The sequence below is a fragment of the Hyperolius riggenbachi genome, chromosome 5, assembly GCF_040937935.1.
Source record: "Hyperolius riggenbachi isolate aHypRig1 chromosome 5, aHypRig1.pri, whole genome shotgun sequence".
In the NCBI taxonomy this organism is placed as follows: Eukaryota; Metazoa; Chordata; class Amphibia; order Anura; family Hyperoliidae; genus Hyperolius; species Hyperolius riggenbachi.
The window spans coordinates 27,510,184-27,536,849 of NC_090650.1; the positions used below are offsets into that span (position 1 = coordinate 27,510,184).

A 26,666-nucleotide genomic window follows, 5' to 3' on the forward strand; every position below is an offset into this window, starting at 1 on the left:
TTAGCCTCTCTAGGAGGTAGATAGACTGGCCAGCTATAGAGAATGCTTAGCTTCAGGCATTCTCCTAGTCCTGTCTGTGCAGCATCCACTGCAGAGCTTGTTTGAGGCTCCTGGATTAACTGTCTCACTTATACCGCTTTTAAAGGTACCTTAGATGGTGGAAAAGTAAAAATTATGCATACCTGGGGATTCCTCCAGGCTGATCGCTCCCTCACCATCCTTCTGCGCTGTCTGGATCCTCTGCAACTTTCCCCGGAAATTCCTTCAGTCAGCCTGGCCGCAAACGCTCCCTTTCGCGATCCTGTAGCTGTGAGCGTTCTGCATCTGAGCAGTAGTACAGCACAGGTGCAGAATGCTCCTGGTGATGGGAGCACAATGGGGGGGCCATGCATGCGCAAGTACGCCCCGGACAAATTGCGGAGAATGTAGACGATCAGCCTGGAGGGGACTGGAGGAAGCTCCAGGTATGTATATTTTTTCAGTACTTATGTATTATTCTGTCCAGGCAGTTACACACTCAGGAAAAGTGTATACAATGTTTCAATCCTATCAGCATCCACAACTGTATACAATGTTTCAATCCCTTCAACATCCACAAGTGTATACAATGTTTCAATCCCATCAGCATCCACAACTGTATACAATGTTTCAATCCCTTCAACATCCAAAAGTGTATACAATGTTTCAATCCCTTCAGCATCCACAACTGTATACAATGTTTCAATCCCTTCAGCATCCACAAGTGTATACAATGTTTCAATCCCATCAGCATCCACAACTGTATACAATGTTTCAATCCCTTCAGCATCCACAAGTGTATACAATGTTTCAATCCCTTCGGCATCCACAATTGTATACAATGTTTCAATCCCTTCGGCATCCACAATTGTATACAATGTTTCAATCCCTTCGGCATCCACAAGTGTATACAATGTTTCAATCCCTTCGGCATCCACAAGTGTATACAATGTTTCAATCCCGTCAGTGTCTCAGATTACAGCCTGGAATATCTTTCAATGGAGGTGCTGTGGCTGTGCAGAATGAACACATCTACTTACATAATTGACAGCACATAACTAAAGTAACATGAAAAAAATAGTTTAGTAAAATTAGTAAACCTAACCCTTAAAGAAAACCTGTAACGACAAAAAGTTCCCCTGGGGGGATCCTATCGAGGCCTCCCCCATCCTCCTGTGTCCAACGGCGGTCTCGCTCTGGCCCTCTGAACGGCAGAGATGTAAATATTTACCTTCTCAGCTCCAGCGCAGGCGCAGTATTGTCTCTCCGCTCGGAGATAGGCGGAAATAGCCGGTCGCTGTCAGGCCGCTCTTCTGCGCAGGCGCATGTCTCCTGTGCCTGCGTAGTAGAGCGGACCCAACGGAGATCGGCTATTTCCGCCTATCTCTGTGCTGAGAGCCGCAACAGCGCCACCCACTGGAGCCAGGGAAGGTAAATAAATGTAGCTTGTCGAGCCTCGATTACCGGAGACTTTGGGGGAGACAGCGCTGGATTGCCTGCAGCTTCAGCGGAGGGGGAAGCCTCATTGGGACCCTGAGGTTTCCCCCTACCGAGGTGAGTACCCCCTAGGGGAACTTTTTTTGTTACAGGTTCCATTTAAAGAGAGTCTGAAGCCTTCCAAAAATCCTCTTTTTATTTGAAACGTTGCATTCCCGCAGGCAGAATGATGTAATTAACCCCCCCCCCCCCCCCCAAATCCTGAGGCAAAATTCCAAGACTTTCCAGGTCGCCGGTCGCTGCCCGGGGGAGGCAGAGCTTCTTGCTATAGCTCTGCCTCCAGTTGCATCAATCTCCGTGGATCTGCACCTCTCCCCGTCCCTTTCAGTGATAGAAGACTGAGAGGGGCGGGAGGAGGCGGAGATCTGCGGAGATTGATGCAAGTAGAGAAAGAGCTACTGCACAAATCTCTGCCTCTACCAGGAAGGAGCCTCGAATTTGGGCAATTTGGGGGGTTTAATTACATCGTTCTGCTGCTGCTGCAATGTGACGTTTTAGCCATACTGCTTAACATAAATGTCAAATAAAAAGAGGATTTTTAAAAGGCTTTAGACTATACACGTCAAACTCCGGCCCGTGGGCCAAATCTGGCCCTCAGAGCCATTAAATTTGGCCCTCAAGTGGTTTCCCCACTTTGCATTATGTTTGGCCCACTCCAGACCACCAGGGAAGCCATATTGGAGGTGAAGCCCTAGAACACCAGGGAAGTCATATGGGGGAGGAAGGGGGAAAACACTAGACACCAGGGAACTGTATTGGAGAGGGAGGGGGCCACTAGATGCCAGGGATCTGTGTATGGGAGGGAGAACTACTAGACACCAGATAACTGTATAGTGGAGGGAGGAGGACCACTAGACACCAGGGAACTGTATATTAGTTGGAGGGGAGTAATTGGACACCAGGGAACTTTATAAGGTGGCCAGTAGACTTTGAGGTTGGCACGCGGCTAGGTCCTAGTGTTCGGTGCTGGCCCACTTTGTATTTGAGTTTGACACCCCTGCTTTAGACTCTCTTTAACCTCCCCCCTTTCCCTCCTTAACGCCTAACCTTAAACCTTAACCTCCCTCCTCCTTAACCTAACACTCAAAGTAAACCAGAGACTAACAAATAGAATGAATCAATACTTACCCGGGGCTTCCTCCAGCCCCATAAGCACGTTCAGTCCCTTGCCGTCTGCTGTTCAGCCGCGATCAGCCCCAGTAACTGTCTCAGTTGCGTCAGTCCAGGTCTACTGCGTGGGAGGAAGCCAAGGGACTCGCACGTCCTTATGGGGCTGGAGTAAGCCCCGGATAAGTATTGCTCTTGTAGGACGCGCGGCGGCTAGTGGAAACGAAGCCTGACGCTGAAGGGATTGAAACATTGTAGCTTTTCCAGAGTGTGTAACTGCTTGCCTGGATGGCATAATCATTAAGTACCTTTTTTCTTTTACACCATCTCAGGTTTACTTTAAGGTGCGCATTAACAGTACACTAATTTCCTCAGATGCGACCATTCCATCAGATTTGCGGGGTTGTAAGTAATCTGAAGGTAATTATCGATTGTTGCCATAAATGAGTGGCTTAGGGAACCTTCTCTTTCCAACATTCCATTTGACAAAAGTCTGTATTCCAATCGACCATAGAATCATTTCACGACGATTTTCTGCACATACTGCTACTGTACAATTCGATTGTATAAATCTGATCGATGGAATGCATCTGAGGAAAATATTCTATCGTTAATGGGCACCTTTAGGGCCCGCTTCCACTAGAGCGGAAACTGCTGCTATTCCGCAGAGTTTCCCCGCACATGAATCACACGGGGAAACTCTGCCATAGGGGAGAATGGTGCCGCCGGCGGAATCGCTTGCTGTAGAGATTTGACCGGAACCCCCTGCAGAATTCGCAGCGGAGGCTGCAAATCCCATAGCCGTGCACGGCATGGCTGATAGGGTTCGCCTGCGATCCCGCCCACCCGCTCAGTGCCAGCGTGCATCTCACAGACGCACGCCACACTAGTGGAAACGAGCCCTTAGGCCTCTTTGCTATGAGAAGTTCAGCCACTCAGCTGCTGGCCACAAGCACCATTCGGATGCAATTACATGCAGCGGAGTGGCAGCGTTTGGTAACAATGTGGATGTCATATTTGACACGCTGTGGCGTCACTCAGCGACGAAAAAACATCTCATATCGCATCTGAGCACGGCAACCGCTGTCTGTGCTAAATGCTAGCAAGAGTCCGGCCGTGTGCTGGGAGCAGATGACAGGCGGTGAATTCACCACCTCCAGTGGCTCGTGATAAAGAGCCAAGCTGAAAGAAACACACACACAGATCCAATTTTTACATTCAGTCTTTTGTATCCTAAAGGTGCCCATACATTACTCGATTTGCAGCATCAGTATAAGCAAGAAATTTTGAATCAGGATGATACCATTTATTGGCTAACTTAAAGGGAAGGTCCGAGGACTTTAAAAATTAAAAATCCACTTACCTGTGACTTCTTCCAGCCCCCTGCATCCGTCCTGTGCCCTCGCCGCAGCTCCGGTCCCCTCCGGGGGAGAAGCTGACCTAGCCAGGTCGGCTTCCGCTGCGCTCCAGCATGCAGCTCACTGGTCGCGCTGACGTCATCTGGACTGTACTGCGCAGGCGCAGAACTACTTCACCTGCGCAGTACAGTCGGGATGATGTCAGTGCGATTCTGAGAGCCACTCGTGCAGACCCCGAGCCATCGGCGATGAGTGGAGCTGCGGCGAGGGCACAGAACGGCTGACAGGGGCTGGAGGAAGCCCCAGGTAAGTGGATTTTTGGATCGCCAGCGGTCAGCAAAATGCTACCAAAGCACCCAGTGTGGACTAGCCCTTCGGCTGTATAGCCTTCGTCGGGCTTCAATCCTGTTTCCCGACGAAGTATAGCCCGACGAAAGCTATACACCCGAAAAGCTTGCTTACTCTTATTCTTTTGAGTTAAAGAGACTCCGTAACAAAAATTGCATCCTGTTTTTTATCATCCTACAAGTTCCAAAAGCTATTCTAATGTGTTCTGGCTTACTGCAGCACTTTCTGCTATCACTGTCTCTGTAATAAATCAATGTATATTTCCCCTGTCAGACTTGTCGGCCAGTGTCTGGAAGGCTGCCAAGTTCTTCAGTGTTGTGGTTCTGCTATGAACTCCACCTTCCAGGCCCCTCTATGCACACTGCCTGTGTATTATTTAGATTAGAGCAGCTTCTCTCTTATCTTTTACAAGCTGGATAAATCGTCCTCTGAGCTGGCTGGGCTTTCACATACTGATGAATTACAGACAAGGGCAAAGCTGTTTGCAGGAAGAAAAGAGCAGCCTGAAACTTCAGTGCATGAGAACTGCAGGGGGAAAGAAACACACAAATGATCTCTTGAGATTCAAAAGGAAGGCTGTATACAGCCTGCTTGTGTATGGATGTATTTTCTATGTGTGGACATACTGTACATCAACCTACTTCCTGTTTTGGTGGCCATTTTGTTTGTTTATAAACAAACTTTTTAAAACTGTTTTTAACCACTTTTAATGCGGCGAGGAGCAGCGAAATTATGACAGAGGGTAATAGGAGATGTCCCCTAACGCACTGGTATGTTTACTTTTGTGCGATTTTAACAATACAGATTCTGGTGTCATCCTGATTCAAAACTTCTTGCTTTTACTGATGGCTACACCAGTACAATACCCTATTGCTACGGCATCAGTATCCCACAGATTCGACAATGATCAAATCCCGCAGAGATTGGTGCTGCAACGTGCCCGCCCAATTGTTGTTTTGATCAATATTTGTCCGGAATCAATTAAAACGATTAATCCAGTATCCCAGAAAGATCTCACTTGAATGCGATTGGTCAGGTGTGCGGTGGAAGCGGCATTCAATTTCCAGATGACCGATGGACCTCTGACTGGACCCCCGCGCCATTGTGTACCCCACAGACCCATGATGAATTGTAGTTTTGGCTCATCCATCCTCCGGCAAGCTCCTCCTATTTCCCATGTCTTTATTGCTGGCAGGGGCTCCTGTATCACGTACATGCAACAAGGTCACAAGGTACAGGGGCCCCCGATGGCAATGGAGAAGGGTGCAGAGGACAGGTAAGCCAAAACTGCACTGCAACACTCACCACAGGGGGAAGCAGGGAGTTGGAAGCAGGGAGTAGGTAAGTATACACAGATGGGTACACATGACAAATTTATGCGTAGGAATAAGAATGGTAAGCAGGAATAAGTAGACACAGCAAGAAGGTATGTACACATTGATAGGTTGAGTATACAAGAAATGGCTAGGTACAAAGGGGTTGATTCACTATAACAAATAGCGTGCCTTATCAGAGTTAACATGCCTTATCAGAGTAGCATAGCGAGCGCTACAAACTTATGCTTGCTAATTGGCAATGACGAGAGCTCCACTCGTCCTGACCTGAGCCCCTGCGGGGGGTATCACTTTTAAGGATACCCGAAGTGACGTGATGAGATAGACGTGTATGTACAGTGCCAAGCACACAAATACCTATGCTGTGTTCCTTTTTTTCTTTCTCTGCCTGAAAGATTTAAATATCAGGTAGGTAAGTGGCTGACTCAGTCCTGACTCAGACAGGAAGTGACTACAGTGTAACCCTCACTGATAAGAAATTCCCCTTTTTATCTATTTCCTGCTCTCAGAAGCCATTTTCTGCTAGGAAAGTGTTTTATAGTTGGAATTTCTTATCAGTGAGGGTCACACTGTAGTCACTTCCTGTCTGAGTCAGGACTGAGTCAGCCACTTACATACCTGATATTTAACTCTTTCAGACAGAGAAAGAAAAAAAGGAACACAGCATAGTTATTTGTGTGCTAGGCACTGTACATACACATGCCAATCTCATGTCACATGTCACTTCGGGTATCCTTTAAACTTTAAAGGACATTATCCCCACACTTTGATTGGCCCAATAGGCTGCCTGCCACTTGACAGGAAACTTTACAGGCAGCCTATTGGGCCAATCAAAGTGCGGTGATATGATTGGACCCGCAGGGGCTCAGGGCAGGACGAGTGGAGCTCTCGTCATTGCCAATTACCAGGCATACGTTTGTAGCGCTCGCTGTGCTACTCTGATAAGACATGTTAACTCTGATAAGGTGTGTTAACTCTGATAAGGCATGTTAACTCGGATAAGGCATGCTATTTGTCTTAGTGAATAAGCCCATAGTGTGCACTGGTACACAGGAGATAGGTAAAGGGTTATTACCTGGGGCCTCAAGGAGTATGTAACATGTATAAATACATCAGAGTGCAATATAATAGCTTGGCGGATGAGCTTTTTGTCCCTAGGCCTTCTCAAAGGACTAGAGGACACGATCTGCGCATGGAGGAAAAACGTTTTAGCCATTTATTTAGAAAAGGGTTCTTTACAGTAAGAGTGATTAAGATGTGGAATGCATTGCCACAGGAAGTCGTTATGGCAAACTCTATACCTGCATTTAAAGGGGGCTTAGATGCTTTCCTTGCGTTGAAAGACATCCATGGCTACAATTACTAGGTAATGCCTAATGATGTTGATCCAGGGATTTTATCTGATTGCCATCTGGAGTCGGGAAGGAATTTTTTTCCCTTTTGGGGCTAATTGGACCATGCCTTGTAAGGGTTTTTTCGCCTTCCTCTGGATCAACAGGGATATGTGAGGGAGCAGGCTGGTGTTGTACTTTGTTCCCTGGTTGAACTCGATGGACGTATGTCTTTTTTCAACCGAAATAACTATGTACAGATACAGAGGTACAAACAAACACAGGGCATAGGTAGGTCCAGAGGAAATAGGCTTGTAAGCAGCATATAGGTAGGTACAGAGGTAATGAGAATGTGCACAATGATTGCTTTGGGACAGAGTAAATAGGCAGGTATAGACAAAGTATTTAGGTACACATCACACAGGTAGGTACACAGGAAGTAAGTGGGTATAGACAAAGTCAGGCCTGGATTTACTTCACAAGAGCTTATAGGCACAGATATGCTACCGCTGACTTCGCCCTCCATGAGCTTACAAATCCCCACCAATCTGCACCGCAAGTGTGCTGGCTGTCCCAGCTGTCACTTCTCCCTTATTTAAATTACCGTCATAGGTCACAGGTGCCCCTTAATATTAAGTAGCTAGAAGACCCTCAGTATTAAAGGATACCACAACCGAATGGTTGTGGTAAAATTGATTGCTGCACTGTGTAGGGGGTGATGAGTGCATACCTGCATTTCCTCCCGCCCCCTCCGTCTGCCGCCGTTCATGCTCTATACACTCCGGTGTGCGGCGACTTGCTTGACCTCTGCCCCGGACATACTGCGCCCTGTGTGCGCAGTATGTCCTTCCCCCTTCGCTTCTGGCCGGCGCATAGTGCCAGGCTCAGAAGCACGCTGTCCCCTTTTTGCTGCGTGTGCGCTCCATTACACCGAGCGTCACATGATTAGCATGTGACGCTCGGTGTAATGGAGCGCACACGCAGCAAAAAGGGGACAGCGTGCTTCTGAGCCTGGCACTATGCGCCGGCCAGAAGCGAAGGGGGAAGGACATACTGCGCACACAGGGCGCAGTATGTCCGGGGCAGAGGTCAAGCAAGTCGCCGCACACCGGAGTGTATAGAGCATGAACGGCGGCAGACGGAGGGGGCGGGAGGAAATGCAGGTATGCACTCATCACCCCCTACACAGTGCAGCAATCAATTTTACCACAACCATTCGGTTGTGGTATCTTTTAAGTAGCTAGAGGCGCCCCTGACTGGAGGGAGATCTCTTCAGTGGAATGCCGAGAGCCGGGTAAGTAACCTCTTATTTACACTCTCATCAGGACCAGGGCCGGATTTGTGCTTTTTGCCGCCCTAGGTCGATCATCACCAGGCGCCCCCCCCCCCCTCCCTCCCCCCACCGACCAACAGCACCCCTCACACACGCACATAATTTATATGCACCTTTTCATCAGATTACATAATTTAATAACCACTATGCCCCTAGATAAAATAAATAAGTAGTTATTAAGAAGTGTAGCAGAGCTCAGTAAAAGGCAAAAATGTATATATACCTGGGGCTTCCTCCAGCTCCATACGCTCCAATCGGTCCCACGCCGCTGTCCTCAGTCTTCTGAAGCGCCGGTACCGGGTCCCTGCATTCCGTGAGTCTGAGCTAGTCTCACGTAAGAGAAGTTCACCCTCTGCGTATCTCTCCGGCAACTGCTGGAAAGATACGCGAAGAGCGCACATCTCCTGCATAGACTGGAGCCGACTGACGGCAGAGCGGGGAACCAGTGCCGGCGCTGCAGAAGGTCGAGGACAGCGGTGTGGGAGCGATTGGAGCGTATGGGGCCTGGAGGAAGTCCCAGGTATGTATACATTTTTGCCCTTTACTGAGCTCTGAGTCCCTTTAAGTAGCCATGGCTACAGGATGATTAGGATGCCCTGACCTGTGTAATAGAGTAAAAAGCTAAAGGCCCGTATCCACTACACTATTTTTTCGACAACTGGCAATTTTTTTGAGCGACAAGTGATTGTTTCGGTATCACAACATTGGTGCAGTTGCACGATTACATAAACGTTTGAGATGCGCAGCGACAATGTCTGTCACGGAGGATCAGATCTTTAAGCGTCAACAACTCCTGCTCAAAGTACAAAGATCTATTGAACTCTTGTTCGCGTTCGTGTGCCATCGTCGCATGTACCAGCCAGCAGGAAGATGGATTGGAGAACGCTCGTGGACGTCTTTGTGAGCCATCTTCCTACGTAGTTAGGTGAGTATTATTAAGATCAGCAGTGGAAGGGTTACAAGACAAGGAGGGATGCAGCTGGTGGGAGCAGAGATAAGATCAGCAGTGGAAGGGTTACAAGACAAGGAGGGATGCAGCTGGTGGGAGCAGAGATAAGAGCAGCAGAGATCAAAGCTGATCAGTGAGAAAATGACAAGGGGGGAGGAAGAGGGGGCCGTTTACCTGGCATACCGCTGGTGTCTGCAGGATGTCACTTGTCCCTGTTAAAATGGGAAGTGAGCTAGCTTTCCATCATCTGGTGCCTGTAGGCAGGTGCCTACAGTGCCTTATGGTAAATCTGGCCCTGGACAAAGTAATTAGGTGCACAATACATGACACAAGTAGGTAGACAGGAAATAGGTACATACAGTGGTACCAGGAATGTGTACAGGAAGTAGGTAGGTATAGAAAAACTAATTCGATGCACAAGACACAGGTGGGTGCAAAGGATATAGGCAGGTATACTGGGGTAAGTGGTTATAGTGGTGGTAGGTAAGCAATCAGGAAGGGGACAGAAGCAAAGTAGTAGAACACTGTAGAAGGCGGGTATACAGAAAGAAGATGGCTATAGAGAAAATGGGTTCTGGCAAGTAATTATTAGTGTGATGGGCGTGGCTCCTCAGACTTTGGACACTCCCCCCTGGGATGATGCAGCAGCAGGGACTTTCACAATGAGATGACGAGCAGAAGCCACCGCCCCAGCCCGGGCCTCGCACCTGCGCAGAAAGAAATAGGAAGCCGGGTGCGCGCACAGGAGCGAGCCCAATATGGCAGAAGCGCGGATGACGACGCAGGGCATGCTGGGAGATAGAGTGTGCAGCGGTGACGTCAGGCCGGGGAGAGCGAGACAGGAAACTATAACTCCCAGTGTACACCGCGATCACCCCACCGGCTTCTCAGTAAAGAGGGCGGCGATTGGTCGGAGAGCCGGCGGCACGTGGAGCAGAGTGTGAGAGACCCGGGGGAGGTGAGGAGATGGCAGCGCTGGCACAGCTGGAGGGGGGATCCGGGGGGTGCCGGTATGAGAGGTTACCGGCAGTTTGTGGGGGAGGGGAGACCGGGGTGAGGCAATCTGTGGGGGAGAAGGGTAGTAGCATATGTGGGGGCCCGGATGCGGGGATCAGAAAGTGTGTGGGGGAGGGGGGCTCCTCTATACCAGAGGCATCAGGAAGTGAGGGGGTGCCCGGGGTTCTGGTTCCTGGGGAGTCTGGCAGGTGGCGGTAATGCTGATGTATAGAGGGGCATAAGTGAATGGGGAGGGGAGACTGGCAGGTGGAAAGAGTAAAGTAGACTTGGGATGCTGGGAGTGGGGGGGACAGATGTGGTGGTAAGGGTGAAATTTGGGGGGGGGGGGGGGCGGGGTAGATGTGGAATATGAGGGGGGGGGTTGATGGTGGTAAGTGGAATATGGGGGGGGGGCAGATGTGGGGGTGCTGTAATAAGAGTGGAATATTGGGGGGGGGGGGGCAAATGTGGAATATGGGGGGGGGTTAGTGATGGTAAGAGTGGAATATTGGGGGGGGGGGGGGGTTGGTGGTGGTAAGAGTGGAATATTGGAGGGGGGCAGATGTGGAATATGGGGGGGGGGGGCTGGTGGTGGTAAGAGTGGAATATGGGGCTGGTGGTGGAGGGTGGGATATGGGGGTGGCTGATGTGGGGCTGGCGGTACTGGAGGGTAGAATATGGGGGGGGGGTGGATTTAGGCCTTGTTTCCATCTGTGCGCTTCTGTCTGCTTTTCGGTAATGTGTAACATTGATATGCTGATAAAAAGTGGACAGTAGCGCATAGATGGAAACAAGGCCTAAAAGACGGGCTGGTGGAATGTGGGGAGTGAATATGGGCTGGCAGATGTGGAGTTAGTGGAAATTGGGGGGAGGGGGGTTGGGAAGAGATGGGCAGGCAGATGTGGAATGGGGGGGGGGGGGGGGTAAGATGGGTTGGCAGATGTGGAATTGGTGGATTATGGGTGGGGCGGGAGAGGGATGGGCTGGTACATGTGGGTCTGATGTTACCATCACCCCCACATCTGCCAACCCATCTCTTCCCCTCCCCTGGGGCTAGTTGGCTGGGGATGCGGTGAGTGTTGGTGGGAGATGTAGGGCTGGGGGTAATGGTGGAATAAGTGAGGGCGAGGATAGAATAGGCGGGGGATGAAGTGAATGGGTAGGCTGCAAATGTAGGCCTGGTGATGGGGGTAGAAATGGGCAGGAGACGCAGTGTGTGGTTCAGAGGGGAGGTACTAGTCATGTGAAAGGATCAGTGGGATATATGCACATGAATAATATGGGAGAGAGGGGTGCAGCCATTATATTAGTCTATAGAATTCTTAATATTTTTCAGCTGAATTGACATTTTCCAGAATCAGAAGTAGCTTAAAGTAATTGTCAGGCAAAAAAAAAGTTTCACTTACCTAGGGCTTCTCCCAGCCCCATGCAACCATCCTGTGCCCTCGTAGTCACGCTCCAGTCCCTATCCACCAGCTAGTTTCGTCTTTTGCCGACCTCTGGGTTGGCGGGCCGCATTGCGTACGTTTTTACGCATTGCCGCTGGAGCAGGAACATTAACACATACATTTTTACGCGTTTCTTTGGGTCAAATGAGGTGGGGGTGATAACCAGTCACCTGAGTATGTTTTATCCACACACTGTACCCAACAGTCTGGCTAGCCATCGCCTATTCAGATGTTCATTGTTGAAATGCCTGTTTGGGTGGTGTGTGTTGTATTAACAGTTGGATGATAAAACAGCAGTGTATGTTGATGATAAATGGTTCCAAAAGCCCCCACTACTTGAGTATGGTGTAGGAATATGGTAGAGTCCGTTTGGGTAAATATTCATGGTGGAAATAATTGTTGCCAATTGCTTATTGAGGGCTGCCACATATCCATGATGCTGTAGAACTGCAACTACCGCTGCAGATGGGAAAAACCTGCTAGTAAAAGCAGGGCTGTGGAGTCGGTACAAAAATATTCCAACTCCTCAGTTGATGAAACCACGACTCCAACTCCGGGTGCCCAAAATTGCTCCGACTCCCTAGTCTAATACTTATCAGGGCTGTGGATTTTGTACAAAAATCATCCGACTCATCAGTTTATGAATTCAACGACTCCGACTCCGGGTGCCCAAAAGTGCCTCGACTCAGTCTCCAACTCCACAGCCCTGAGTAAAAGTGAGGTCATAGTTATCATGGGTGATTTCAACTATCCAGGCATTGATTGGGATATTGAAGCTACTCACTCTGCTGAAAGTGGAAGATTTCTGGCAACACTACATGACATGTACTTGACTCAAATGGTAACAAAACCAACTAGAGCCCTGCTTGATTTGGTCATTTCAAATAGACCAGTTAATGTATCAAATGTTCAGGTACAAGAACACTCATGGAATAGTGATCGCAACATAATGTTTGTTCTAGTGATTGATGAGTCGTAGAACTAAAACTATGAATTTTAGAAAAGCAAGGCTCAACCAACTTAGCCATGCACCACGTTTGGTGGACTGGGATAATGTACTACAAGGGAAGGACACTGAAAGGAAATGTCAAACTTTGAAAATTATGCTCAATGAATATTGTAGAAAATATATCTTATATCGAAACAAAACACCTAGGTTTAATAAAGGCCTCTCTGGATGAATCATAAAGTTGGAGATAAAATGAAGTGGGAAAATTATGCTTAGAGGATGGAGTCGACGCTGAATTTTGCAATTATAAGGAGTGCAATAAAAATTGTAAAAAAGAAATTGGGCTGGGAAAGAATGGAGGTGAAAATGAAATTGCTAGGGATAACAAATCAAATCCTCAGAGGTTGTACAAGTATATTAACTGAAAAAAAAAAGTGGACTGTGTAAGACTCTTAAAGGATGAGGTAGGGCGGAGCTATGAAATGCTTGCTTTGCTTTTTTCATCACAAGGGGAACAGCATTGTAAATTACAGATGTGGAATGGTCACAATCTTCTAATTTTAATATAAAGTACTTAACGCTGGAAGGAGTGAAAGCAAGATTAAATAAAAATTGAAATTGATGAGGCACCTGGCCCGGATGGCATACATCCCTGGGTGCTAAAGGAATTCAGTTCAGTTATCGATAAACGCCTTTTTCTCAGCATCAACATGGGTTTACGAAGGAGAGGTCTTGTTCGACTAACATGCTCAGCTTTTATGAGGTGTTGATTACTAGTGTGGATATTGGAAATGTCGATGTAATATACACTTGCGCTTTGCAAAGGCCTTTAATACTGTTCCCCGCAAAAGTTGAGGATGCAAGGACTGTGGAAGAGTCTATGTGCATGATTATCACCTGTCAGGAAGATGGTGACATATTGAAGAATCAAAATAGATTTTATTTGCCAAGTTCAGGATTGTGTAAAGAATAGTTGTTGACAGTACAGAGCAGTAAACCTTCAGGACAGGAACATAAAAGAATGGAGAACATATTACAATAGTAAATTAAACCATTTACAATACAAGAATGGGGAATATATTGTAATAATACAATTAAACCATGTAAAATATAATTTGCAATACACAATTGCAGTGTGGATAGCAAGCTACATTACTCAGTGAGTGGCTGGATTAGGTGAAGGGGTGGCTGAGTTGAGGTCCAGGACAGCTTGGGGAAAGAGAGAGTACCTGTGTCTGGAGGTTCTGTTGGAGATGGTCCTGAAGCGGCGCCCGGTGGGAGTAGATTGAGGTAGCGGTTGCCGGGGTGACAACAAATTACAGCTGAATTAAATGCAGGTGCATCACAAAGCAAATCCCAACGCAGTCGCACTACAAGATGGACTTTGCAGAAGGATGGGCTTTAGCAGCAGGAGACCATTAGGTGCGCTTTGGTATCGCAGAAAAATAGGGAAAGGCGCCTGTTGTGGGCCCTTGCCACCGTGCTCGATCGGTCGCAAATTGGTTTGAGTACATCACAGTAGGCCTGAACGATTTTAGGAAAAAATTGAATTGAGCGATTTCTGTCCGAAATTGCGATTTCGATTTGATTCACGATTTCCTTCAAATCAAGATTTGTTCCCCCTCTTTGCCTGTTTGTTCCCTCTCTGTCCCCCTGTCTCTCTTTGTGCCCCCTTTGCCTCTGGGTCTCTCTCTTGCCCCCTGTGTGTCTCTGTGCCCGCTCTATTTCTCTCTGTGTCTCTCTGTGCCTCCTCTATCCCCCAAGCTGCATCAGTTCTGGACATAGGTTCAAGCACGAGTCCAGCGATGGCCCTCTGTCCACTTTGCCTCCTGCAGGCTCTAATGCACGGAATACTTCCTGTATGTCATGTGACATACAGGAACCCAGAGTTTTGCCAAGCACAAGAGCCGGCAGACGGTGATAGGCGACGGACAGCATTGGACTCGTGCGGAAAGTATGTCCAACGCTGCGGTCCGCACGCGCCGGGACTTTGGGGAAGTTTGAAGCCACTTCTTCAAACTTCCCTAATGTGGAAATGATGGGATCGCGATAATTGCCGCTTTGACGGTTCCGAAATTGTGATCTTGGTGATCGCGATTTCGATTTAAATTCGATTTATCTTTCAGGCCTACATCACAGTTTAACCTGATTCCATGACCAGCTCAGTACGCTGAACCTCAAGTCTGGAAAAGTTTCAGTCAAAAGTTTGGAAACGCCGCCATCCAATATGACTCAACTTAGAGCTGCCATTGTGTCAGCACAGGCCAACATTCCTCAGCAACGGTATCAGCATCTTGTGGAGTCCATGCCAGGAAGAATATCAGTTGTGATCAGAGCTAAAAGTGGACCAATCATTGTTAGAGGGTGTCTTTAATTCTTTTGGCCACTCAGCGTAAATACTTTATCACCTCATTAGAACTGAAGAGGTTAAGATGAGTGGTGATAAAATATCTACATTAAAAGTAAAAAAAGTTGTCCAGATATTCCAAAATGAGAACCCTTCCATAAAGATGGCACCCGTCGGAGGCATTTAGAGTGAAGTGGTTGGAGGTGAATGGTGTTGGTTGGAATGACTTGGAGATGATGATGTAGCTGGTTGGGTTGGTAGATTTGGTATGTAACTTACATGAACGCTCACACTTTGTGTGCTGTCTGGTCTTCAGGCTGTCTGGATTGCGTGACCTTTGACCTGTAGACATGCCCTCTGACCTGGCCAAGAAGAAGGCTGCCAAGAAAAAGGAGGCAGCCAAAGCTCGCCAGAGACCTAAGAAGGAGAATGGAGAGGCTGCAGGGGAGGACGCAGAGCCACAGACGGCCAATGGAACATCGGCAGCAGGTGAGGCGACTGCAGAGAGAACACTTAGTCAGACTGGCAGCAGTCCAGTTTATGTGGGACTTTGTCTCATGACTCATACACTTCACTTCTGTTCCTGTAATGCTCTTTCTCCCCGCTCCACAACACCTGCCTCCCCTCCCGTCTCAATGGTACAGCACATGCTGCTTATATCTCGTTACCCCCCTGATTACAATACCTGCCCCCCCTCCACGGTACAGCACATGCTGCTTATATCCCGTTACCCCCCTGATTACAATACCTGCCCCCCCCTCCACGGTACAGCACATGCTGCTTATATCCTGCTGTCTTCCCTTCCCCCCTCTTGGTACAGCACATGCTATTCCTATCCTGCTACCTCCCTTAATACAATACCTGCTTTCCCTCCCGTCTCAATGGTACAGCACATGCTGCTTATATCTTGCCGCCCCCCCTTCCCTCCTTTGCTTGATACAGCACATGCTGCTCCTATCCCACTACCCCCTTAATACAATACCTGCTTCCCCTCTCCATGGTACATGGTGCTCCTATCCCGCTACCCCTCTGAATACATTACCTGCTCCTCCTTCCCTCTCCATGGTACAGCACATGCTGCTCTTATCCTTTTACCCCCCTTTATACATTACATGCATCGCCTACTCTCTCCATTGTACTCTTATCATCCCCCCCTAATACAATGCCTGCTTCTCCTCTCTTGTCACCTATGCTTGGGGGTCCTTTCCCCTGTCACCTCTCCATGGTACAACACTTGGTGCTGCTCTCCCCTGTCCTCTCCATATGACAGTCTGTAATGCTCATATCCCCTCCTCCCTTAATGCAATACATGCCTTCCCTCTCCTCACCTCTCCATGGTGCAGCACATGGGGTTCCTCTCTCCATCCCCTCTGCATGAAACAGCACTTGGTGTGCCTCTCCCATTTTTTTTTTTTCCCCTGTCCATGGAACATCATTTGTTGCTACTCTTCCGCCTCATCTGTGTTGGAAGTATCCACCGGATTAATTAAACTGCAGTATAGTAAAGCAACCACAAGATGTCACTGTCTGTAAAGTGCTGCAATGATCTCTATGGTATTGTGATTTCCTGTATCCATTCTGTGCTCCTCTCTGTTCTAAGTAAGCTGCATTACCTGATGGTGGTGTATGATATACCACTGCAGGTTTTCTTCAGTAAAGAGTTCACACTTGTTATACTGGGTGTCTATCTGAGTGTACACACCTCTCTGCTCCATCAGTCCATGGTAAAACACTTGCTCCTCCCCCTCTCTGTCCAGGGTAATGCACTTGCTCCTCCCCTCCATCATACGGTGCGTACTAACCCACTTATCCCTTACCTCTTCATAGTATATATGCATCTTTCCTTTGCTGCCCCCCCCCCCAATAGTACAGTACACAATGCTCCTCCTCCACAGTACAGCACATTGCTCCTCCACCTCCTCACTTCCTTCGACCCCCCCCCCCCCCCCACCCCCCTATAGTACAGTACATTCTGCTCCTCGCTCCTCTTCCCTCCTCCCCTCTCCACAGTACAGCTTGTTGCTCCTCTTCACATTGTAGAGTGCATCAGACTTGTGGCTGCACTGAGAATGCTTCCTGAAATGTAAAACTATTAAAATTGGAGCAGAGTGTTGGGTAATGTCAGCCCTCGGTCCTGGCCTGCAGGAAGGTTCCACATAATTCATAGAGTAGATTAAGTGTTTTTGTCTTCCCAGAATGCAATGTGCTTTTCCTCTTTCAGATGTGGATGAGGTGACACAACAGATGGAGGAGTTTGAACTCCGGAAAGCAGCCGCCCGGGCAGTGACCGGCGTCCTGGCATCCCACCCCAACAGCACAGATGTCCACATCATCAACATGTCCCTGACATTCCACGGCCAGGAGCTTCTGAGCGACACCACCTTAGAGCTGAACTCCGGCCGGCGATATGGCCTCATCGGCCTGAATGGAACGGGTAAGAGCTTTAGCTTCCTCCAGCTCTGCTCATGTAGGGATAAACCGGTTCACCCCTCCAATCAATCCAGTCCAATTGACTTATAGTAAAGTCCTGGGTATCCGGCACAGGCGGGGATTGCCTGATGCCGGATATGTGTAATTTCCAGTTGCTGGTGAGTTCAAGCAACTGGGGCCTAAGTGTAACACTAACCTCCCTGCACAGAGCAAATAAAGAGCAGAGTAAACCACTTACAAAAGCTCTGGACCTGGTCCTCATCACTTCTTGAAGTTACATCTGCTCTGTACGGCTCCTGATGCGGGTCACATGATATCTTCTCTGTACGCCTCCTGATGCGGGTCACATGTTCTCTTCTCTGTACGCCTCCTGATGCGGGTCACATGATATCTTCTCTGTACGGCTCCTGATCCGGGTCACATGACGCATCGGGAGCTGTTGGAGGATGCTGCAGGAAGTGAAGAGGACTGGAGATTTTGTAAGTGGTTCCCACTGCTCTGGTTAATGATAGCGGCATGCCCCCATAGCTCCCCCCGCTGGCAGCCAGTTAGTTGAGACTTCCGGATGGAGTTTAGTACAACCAGGCCTTTAATGCATTGGCTGAAGGAGCAGACCGATGGCGTGACGAGTGTATAGTGTTAATACTTGACCAATATGAAAATTCAACTAGAACCAGAATTTTGGGGGCTGAGCAGGAATTGTGTAGGGGGCCAATCAAATTTGTGAGCTGCCAATTGATTAGCCTGCAGCCGTTGATTAAGTTGGCGGCAGTAAATTGCCAGCTGCCACATCTGACTGGTCACTGCAGACTTCCTGTTCGGCTCTTGCTAATTCTGGTTCCTGTTGAACCCTAATTTGCATAATAGGCAAAAAAAATTGTTCCCCTCTGCAGCTCATTTGTGTGAAGGAGTGTCCATGGCAATCGTTTCTACTTGTTTAGGCTTGCCTCACATAGACAGTGGCCAGCAGGTTAGCTCACTGCGTTGGTTGTGGAGCAGCACCTGAGCTCCGTAGTACCCAGTTCAGTATTATGAGTGGGAGTAACAACTCACCAGACATTGCATGCTGTACTTCTTGGCTGTGCTGTAACCATTCTTTTGTCATCCGCTGCCCAAACACAGTATGGCTGACCGGATTCAGCTACCTTTACAATTATAGAGTACCTATGCTAAAAATGACAGGCTCTGTCTTAAAGGACAACTGAAGTGAGGAGTGTATGGAGGCTGACAGTTATTTCCTTTTAAGTGATACCCGTTGCCTGGCAGCCCTGCTGATCCTCTGCCTCTAATATTTTTAGCCACAGCCCCTGAACAAACATCCAGCAGAACAGGTGTTTCTGACATTGTCAGATCTGACAATTAGTTGCATGCTTGTTTCTTGTGTGATTCAGACGCTACTGAATTCAAATAGATCAGGGCTGCCAGGCAACTGGTATTGTTTTGAAGGAAATAAACATGGCAGCCTCCATATTCTCACTTCTTGTCCTTTAATGATGATGGGGGATGGGTTTAATACTTACCTGTTCTAACAACTTCCAAGCAGATAATCGCTCCGCCTCCCTCAGAAAAATGGGTCCTGACATTTTTTCCCTCCAAATCCCTGCCAAGTCTCTAGCCATGCCCATCTGCTTTGGCACGCCCCCAGCTTAACAGCTGCTGCCTAATTGGTGGAGGGCTGCGGCCTCGTAGGTGAAGTTTTCCTGAAGAGCTTTAGTGGTCTTCTGAAACATGGCCGCGTCTGCACTGCTGAGGAAGGGGGCGGAGCATCACCTGTGACCCAACGACCTCAGGACAGGTGAGTATTTAGCCAGTCATTTTTAGCTTAGGAGCTCTATATACAAAAATAGCTGTGCTGGTTCTAGTCAAAGTCCATAAATCAGTAGTACGGAATGAAGCGAGTGCTGGGCTGATGGGCAGTTTCAGGAAGATTGGCTTCCCTTGAGGTGTAATATGAATCCACCTTACTTGCAAGGCTTTGTATTATATAACAAGTGGCCAAGTATGCTGTTTATTTAGACTTGGCCTCTATAATGTGCTGACCTGTCCTGTGCACGTTATATTTAACCTCATTAGGCTTAGTGAATCTGCCACTTCCTGGTTGTGGACGGTTAATGAGGTGAGTCAGCGGTGCTGTTACTGATATTAATAGGCATCTGGTCCTCCATTCCTGAATATTGCATTAAAGGACACTGGAAGTGACAAACTTATGAGATGGTGAATTGTATGTGTAGTATGGATGTAAAATAGAATATTAGACAAGACAAATAACATTTATATTGCGCTTTTCTCCTTGCGGACTCAAAGCGCCAGAGCAGAGCAGCAGCCACTAGGGCGCGCTCTATTGGCAGTAGCAGTGTAAGGGAGACTTGCCAAAGGTCTCCTACTGAATTAGTGCTGGCTTACTGAACAGGCAGAGCCGAGATTCGAACCCTGGTCTCCTGTGTCAGAGGCAGAGCCCTTAACCATTACACCATCAGCCAACTGCTAGGAAAATGGTCTCAATTTTTAGTTTTATAACTGTATTATTACTGTTTAAAATTCACACTCTGTCTTGCTTAGCTGAATAGGATAGAGGCTGACGACCCTTTAAACTTTCCAACAGTAAAACCTCAATAGAATCCTTATGTCACGGTTTCTCAGCTTTTTTTGACTTCTGTTAACTGTTCAGGAAACCAGAATGAATTTGACAAGCTGTGGTGCATAGATAGCAACTTTCCACTTGATCTGATGCAAAATGGTACAGTAAAAATGCATCCTGAGCTCCGGATGTGCTTGTGTTCCATCTTTCACATTACCTGTCGTTTTACGTCCGCTTCGCCCGCCGCCACTGCTGACACCGCCTCTCAGTCCAGGAAATAGCCGATATACACAGTCCTGAGGCCGGCAGGAGCATAGGGCTCCCCATTGGTTTTACTACAGACCAGTTTTCCTTGGCAACAGCAAGGGATTTCATTGGTCCATTATGAACCAATAAAAATATTCTGTGTTGCTAAAGAGGATTCCTATTGGTCTTTTGCTGTCCAGTGGTATGTGTATATTAGCTTCTCCCCTGCAGGCTGACTGAACGGTAACAGCAGTGGCGGAACAGGTGAGTTTTTGCGTTTTGCATGTGGCGACCTGCTAAGTGAGAAATGGACACTGTGCGCTCTCATAGGTTTCCGTTGCGTGCGTAGGCGCAGGTAACATACTGAACAGATAAGTGGGTGTTTTTTTGTTTTTCTACACAAGTGGAAACCGATCCTTAGTTGGAGCTGGTACTATATGTGTGTGTTTCTCATCATGTCACTTCAGGTGTACTTTAAGATGAGAACTTTCTAGAGAAAATACAGTTTTGGGTGACTGTACTGGTGAGGGGGATGTGTTGTTTTATCTCAAGCTTTTTCTTTTCTTTGAACACCCTCCTGGATCCATTCTGTGTGTGTGTAGTGAGTGGGGTCCTTTCTTGGTTCTGTTGTGTGGTCATTGTGCAGTTCAGTCGCTGGGCAGCCCTGTGTGAGAGTGAGGCCTCTGCACTATGTGGGTTAGTGGCTGGTTCTGTTGTGTGGTTATTGCGCAGCTGGGCAGCCCTGTGTGGGTCTCAGGCGTGAGCTGTCCTGGCATTGGGCGCTGGCTCTGTTGTGTGGTTTAGCAGCTGGGCAGTCCTGTGTGTGGGTTTCAGGAGCGAGCTGTCCTGGCATTGGTGGCTGGTTCTGCTTTGTGGTTATTGTGCAGCTGGGCAGCCCTGTGTGTGGGTCTCAGGCGTGAGCTGTCCTGGCATTGGGCGCTGGTTCTGTTGTGTGGTTATTGTGCAGCTGGGCAGCCCTGTGTGTGGGTCTCAGGAGTGAGCTGTCCTGGCATTGGGCGCTGGTTCTGTTGTGTGGTTCTTGTGCAGCTGGGCAGCCCTGTGTGTGGGTCTCAGGAGTGAGCTGTCCTGGCATTGGGCGCTGGTTCTGTTGTGTGGTTTAGCAGCTGGGCAGCCCTGTGTGTGGGTCTCAGGAGTGAGCTGTCCTGGCATTGGGCGCTGGTTCTGTTGTGTGGTTCAGCAGCTGGGCAGCCCTGTGTGTGGGTCTCAGGAGCGAGCTGTCCTGGCATTGGGCGCTGGTTCTGTTGTGTGGTTCAGCAGCTGGGCAGCCCTGTGTGTGGGTCTCAGGAGTGAGCTGTCCTGGCATTGGGCGCTGGTTCTGTTGTGTGGTTTAGCAGCTGGGCAGCCCTGTGTGTGGGTCTCAGGAGTGAGCTGTCCTGGCATTGGGCGCTGGTCTTGTTGTGTGATTCAGCAGCTGGGCAGCCCTGTGTGTGGGTCTCAGGAGTGAGCTGTCCTGGCATTGGGCGCTGGTCTTGTTGTGTGGTTATTGTGCAGCTGGGCAGCCCTGTGTGTGGGTCTCAGGAGTGAGCTGTCCTGGCATTGGTGGCTGGTTCTGCTTTGTGGTTATTGTGCAGCTGGGCAGCCCTGTGTGTGGGTCTCAGGCGTGAGCTGTCCTGGCATTGGGCGCTGGTCTTGTTGTGTGGTTATTGTGCAGCTGGGCAGCCCTGTGTGTGGGTCTCAGGCGTGAGCTGTCCTGGCATTGGGCGCTGGTTCTGCTGTGTGGTTCAGCAGCTGGGCAGCCCTGTGTGTGGGTCTCAGGAGTGAGCTGTCCTGGCATTGGGCGCTGGTTCTGCTGTGTGGTTATTGTGCAGCTGGGCAGCCCTGTGTGTGGGTCTCAGGAGTGAGCTGTCCTGGCATTGGGCGCTGGTTCTGTTGTGTGGTTCAGCAGCTGGGCAGCCCTGTGTGTGGGTCTCAGGAGTGAGCTGTCCTGGCATTGGGCGCTGGTTCTGTTGTGTGGTTCAGCAGCTGGGCAGCCCTGTGTGTGGGTCTCAGGCGTGAGCTGTCCTGGCATTGGGCGCTGGTCTTGTTGTGTGGTTCAGCAGCTGGGCAGCCCTGTGTGTGGGTCTCAGGCGTGAGCTGTCCTGGCATTGGGCGCTGGTCTTGTTGTGTGGTTCAGCAGCTGGGCAGCCCTGTATGTGGGTCTCAGGAGTGAGCTGTCCTGGCATTGGGCGCTGGCTCTGTTGTGTGGTTTAGCAGCTGGGCAGCCCTGTGTGTGGGTCTCAGGCGTGAGCTGTCCTGGCATTGGGCGCTGGTCTTGTTGTGTGGTTATTGTGCAGCTGGGCAGCCCTGTGTGTGGGTCTCAGGAGTGAGCTGTCCTGGCATTGGGCTCTGGTCCTGTTGTGTGGTTCAGCAGCTGGGCAGCCCTGCGTGTGGGTCTCAGGAGTGAGCTGTCCTGGCATTGGGCGCTGGTTCTGCTGTGTGGTTATTGTGCAGCTGGGCAGCCCTGTGTGTGGGTCTCAGGAGTGAGCTGTCCTGGCATTGGGCGCTGGTTCTGCTGTGTGGTTATTGTGCAGCTGGGCAGCCCTGTGTGTGGGTCTCAGGAGTGAGCTGTCCTGGCATTGGGCGCTGGTCTTGTTGTGTGGTTATTGTGCAGCTGGGCAGCCCTGTGTGTGGGTCTCAGGCGTGAGCTGTCCTGGCATTGGGCGCTGGCTCTGTTGTGTGGTTATTGTGCAGCTGGGCAGTCCTGTGTGTGGGTCTCAGGAGTGAGCTGTCCTGGCATTGGGCGCTGGTTCTGCTGTGTGGTTATTGTGCAGCTGGGCAGCCCTGTGTGTGTCTCAGGAGTGAGCTGTCCTGGCATTGGTCACTGGTTCTCTGCCAGGCAACACATGGCTCTCTGCAGAGAGTGTCATTGCAGCAATGGTCTGACCTTTTTATACTTGCAGCCCATATATGGGGCAGTTCTCAGACTGCACAGTCCCTCTCCCTCAGATGATTGTATCTTAATGGTAACAGACTGACAGAAGATTGCTGAAGCCAGACTCCAGGCTCAGATGCTTCCCTAGATCTGAGCAAGATGGTTTTTGTTTTATCGGTCTCTTACCTACTTCAAAACCTGATGTCCACTCACTTGTAAAACACCAGCTCAGGAGCCCAAACACTGACCATTTCTGCATTACAGACTGTCTGTGTTATAGGCTACAGTCTTCTCAGGCTGATTCAGGCTGTGCCTTCCCCCTTGTAGACTGAGCAATGGGGGATGATGTAGCCGTGCTCACAGAGCCAGGTGGTAACTTCTGAACGCTGATTATAATGTTTAGCCTGTTACACACATTCAATTTTGATTGACCAATTTTACCATTCCATATAGTATGAGCTCTTATTCACACAATCTGTTAATAGGATTCAATATTGGTTGGCCCTCGTACTACATGGAGGTGGGAAAATTGGTCGGTGATTTGCCAATCAAAATTGGACGTGTATGCACCCCATGGGTTAAGGGCAACTTCGATGTAGGAGATCAGTGTTTGAATATTAGCTGGAGCTAGTACCTAACCAATGAGGAGTCCCTAATTCTCCAGGTTGGTCTGCGGAGTGTGCTGTAACTAAGTGGCTGCAACTTTCAGACTCTTTGGATCTTACAGGAGAAATGTGCTTTTCACACTTTTGCTGCCTGAGTTTGCTGACTTCCTGTGCCATTGTTGGAGGTGGCTGGACTGAACGGCAGTCTGGGCTGTCCAAACTCCTCCCCTTCTGTAATCCACAATTTGAGGTAGTCAGGGAGAAGTTAGGAAGAGGCAACAGTCTTTCTTCCTGTAATCATAGCTGACCCTGCCCACCCTATAGCTGTAGAGGAAATTGGTGGGTGTGGTCAGTTGATGTTGGCACTGGCAGCCCCATACTTCCTGCACAGTTTTGAGTCATGTGACTGAGTTCTCCAAAGGGAACTTCTCTGGAAAGGCTGCGTCAGTTATGACATTTTTGAGTCACCTGTTCTCCTTCTCTGCAGTGAAAACACTGGGAGGGTGAGCTGAGGATTTGGTAATAAGCACATGTACCTGGCTGAGGTGCTGAATGTTCCCTCGTCGAGTCATTAGTGATGGCACCTATACTTGCCTGTTGTGAAAGCGTTTTACTGTGCTGAAGTGGATAGGTGGAACTCTCCATCCCGTGTCTGGTCCTTCTATAATCACAGCTCTGAATAGAGCACTGTATTCTGTGTCCAGAGCCTACGTAACTTATGGTGCATACACACCAGGGCTAACAGATTTTGAATACTAGGATTAGCCAATCGCTGACCAACTTACCACCTCCATGTATTATGAGGGTTTACCTGCACAATCTGATCATAGTATTCAGTATCTGTTGACCCACATACTACATGGTGGTGATGAAATTGGTCAGTGCAGTGTTCCCCCAGAATTTTTTTTCCCAGCCAGGTGGCATGAAAAAGAGGCCGGGTGGGGTGTGACATGAGAATGCAGGGCAGGCACTTCTCTGCGCAACTCTGCTTACAGCATAGGAGGAGGCTGAAGAGATGAGCTGATGACTGCCGGGTGCTCAACAAAATCAGCCGGGTGGAGCACCCAGCTAAAAGAGCCTGGGAAAAACCCTGCAGTGATTGGCCAATCAGAATTGATAGTGTGCACCAGGATTAACCCATGCCCAGGAAATATAAACTGGAATTATACATTGCAAAAGTATCTTGATAAAACAGGATGTGAAGATTTCACCAGCTGCAAAAGAAAAAAATTGTGCAGTATTGCGGAAAACAGCCAATCAGGGACGTGTCATGATTTGGGATGGTCAAGGAGGTGTTAGTGGCTGGACAGTGTACTGGTTAAGGGCTCTGGGCCAGATTTATCAAGAGTGTCTGAGACAAAATATTAGTAGGTTTTTAGAAATCCATGCAGAGCTGTGTCAGACATCCTAAGAAATCACTAGATAGTGCAGATTACTTCTAAAACTGTTGTATAATAGGAGGAGCTAAGAAGGTCTCTCACAGTGCAGTGTGTAGGGGAATTGCTGTTGCTGAGGTAACCAACACACCTGCTGTATTGATAGCAGCAGGCTCTGAGGAGGAATTCAGCAGGGGGAGGAGCACATCACAAATCATGTCTAGCCTGCCCTCTGCAATCATGTCTAGCCTGCAATAATACATCTGTAGAACTGCTATCAAGCACTTCTTAATCTGCGCCAGTTTAGGGATGGATTTGCACTTAACTGTAGTGCAGCTCTAGAAATTCATGCTACATTGCCATTATTACTAGGATTTAAGAAGGTTCTTATTATTATGCAGAACTGTTCTCCCTGCTGGTTAGAAGAGATTAAGAAAAAACTGTCGGAAATGCGTTGAAAAATCTCCCCCTCTGTCTCTGACTCAGGAGACCTGGGACCAAATCTCAGCTCTTCCTGTTCAGTAAAACGGCACCTATTCAGTAAGGAGTCCTTAGGCTAGACTGCCTACCGCTACTACTGCCCATAGAGCATGTCCTAATGGCTGCAGCTCTGGCGATTTGAGTCCGCCAGGAGAAAAGCGCAATATAAATGTTCTGTGTCTTGTCAAATGTTCTGTTATTTAGTTGATGCAAATGTATGCTATTTGGAAATAGTCCAATTAAATGCAGGTGCTGCTGTATTTCATTGGCCTACCCAGCCAGAACACTGGCAACCATTACTAGAATCGGACAGAAGTTGCAGTCTTGCCCATAACGGTAGGTGAAAGGGGTTTGTTTGGAGTTTTACATCTTGTTTTTTTCGTCTTCAGGAAAGTCCATGCTCCTGTCTGCGATTGGAGGGCGAGAGGTGCCTATTCCAGAGCACATTGATATATATCACCTGACACGAGAGATGCCGCCCAGTGACAAGACAGCGCTGCATTGTGTGATGGAGGTGGACACGCAGCGCGCCATGCTGGAGAAGGAGGCGGAGCGTCTGGCCCATGAAGATGGTGAGCTGGTCTGGGGGGTGTGGCTTATCTACAGTCTTCAGCCAGAGCCTTGTGCGTCACTGGCTGCTGCCTCTGATTACGCTGACTGCTATTGGTCTGTTACTCACACACCCCTCTCAACCCCTCTGAGGTTGGTCAGAGAGGGGAAAATCTAGTTTGTATTTACATTTATGCAAATTGGAGGCAGATTAAAGAGCAACTTCACCCTAAACAAACATACTATCATTAAGTTACAATAGTTATGTTAATTAAAATAGATAGGTAATATAATCTCTTGCCCACCCTGTTTTAAAAGAACAGGCAAATGTTTGTGATTTCATGGGGGCAGCCATCTTTTTGGTTGAAAGGAGGTGACCGGGAGCATGACCGTTACAACTGTCCTGTGTGCTGATCACCCCTCCCAGTTGCTAGGCAATGAGAATATCATCAGAAATCCCATCATGCTTTGCACAGCATCAGGGGAAAAATGCCCGGACAGTTTTCTTTGAGGCT

The 26,666-nt window shown here is 48.7% G+C and overlaps 1 protein-coding gene across 1 annotated transcript in view; it reads left to right on the plus strand.

The window, feature by feature from the left end:
- The first annotated feature begins 10,111 nt into the window (after nt 1-10,111).
- The window catches only part of ABCF2 (ATP binding cassette subfamily F member 2), a 36,362-nt gene continuing 19,807 nt past the window's right edge, over nt 10,112-26,666 (plus strand). Inside the window, exons 1-4 of the mRNA XM_068235245.1 lie at nt 10,112-10,233; nt 15,332-15,504; nt 17,237-17,449; nt 25,992-26,174. Of these exons, the coding sequence (XP_068091346.1) occupies nt 15,366-15,504; nt 17,237-17,449; nt 25,992-26,174 (535 nt within the window). The 5' untranslated portion in view covers nt 10,112-10,233; nt 15,332-15,365. The remainder of the gene's footprint in view (nt 10,234-15,331; nt 15,505-17,236; nt 17,450-25,991; nt 26,175-26,666) is intronic.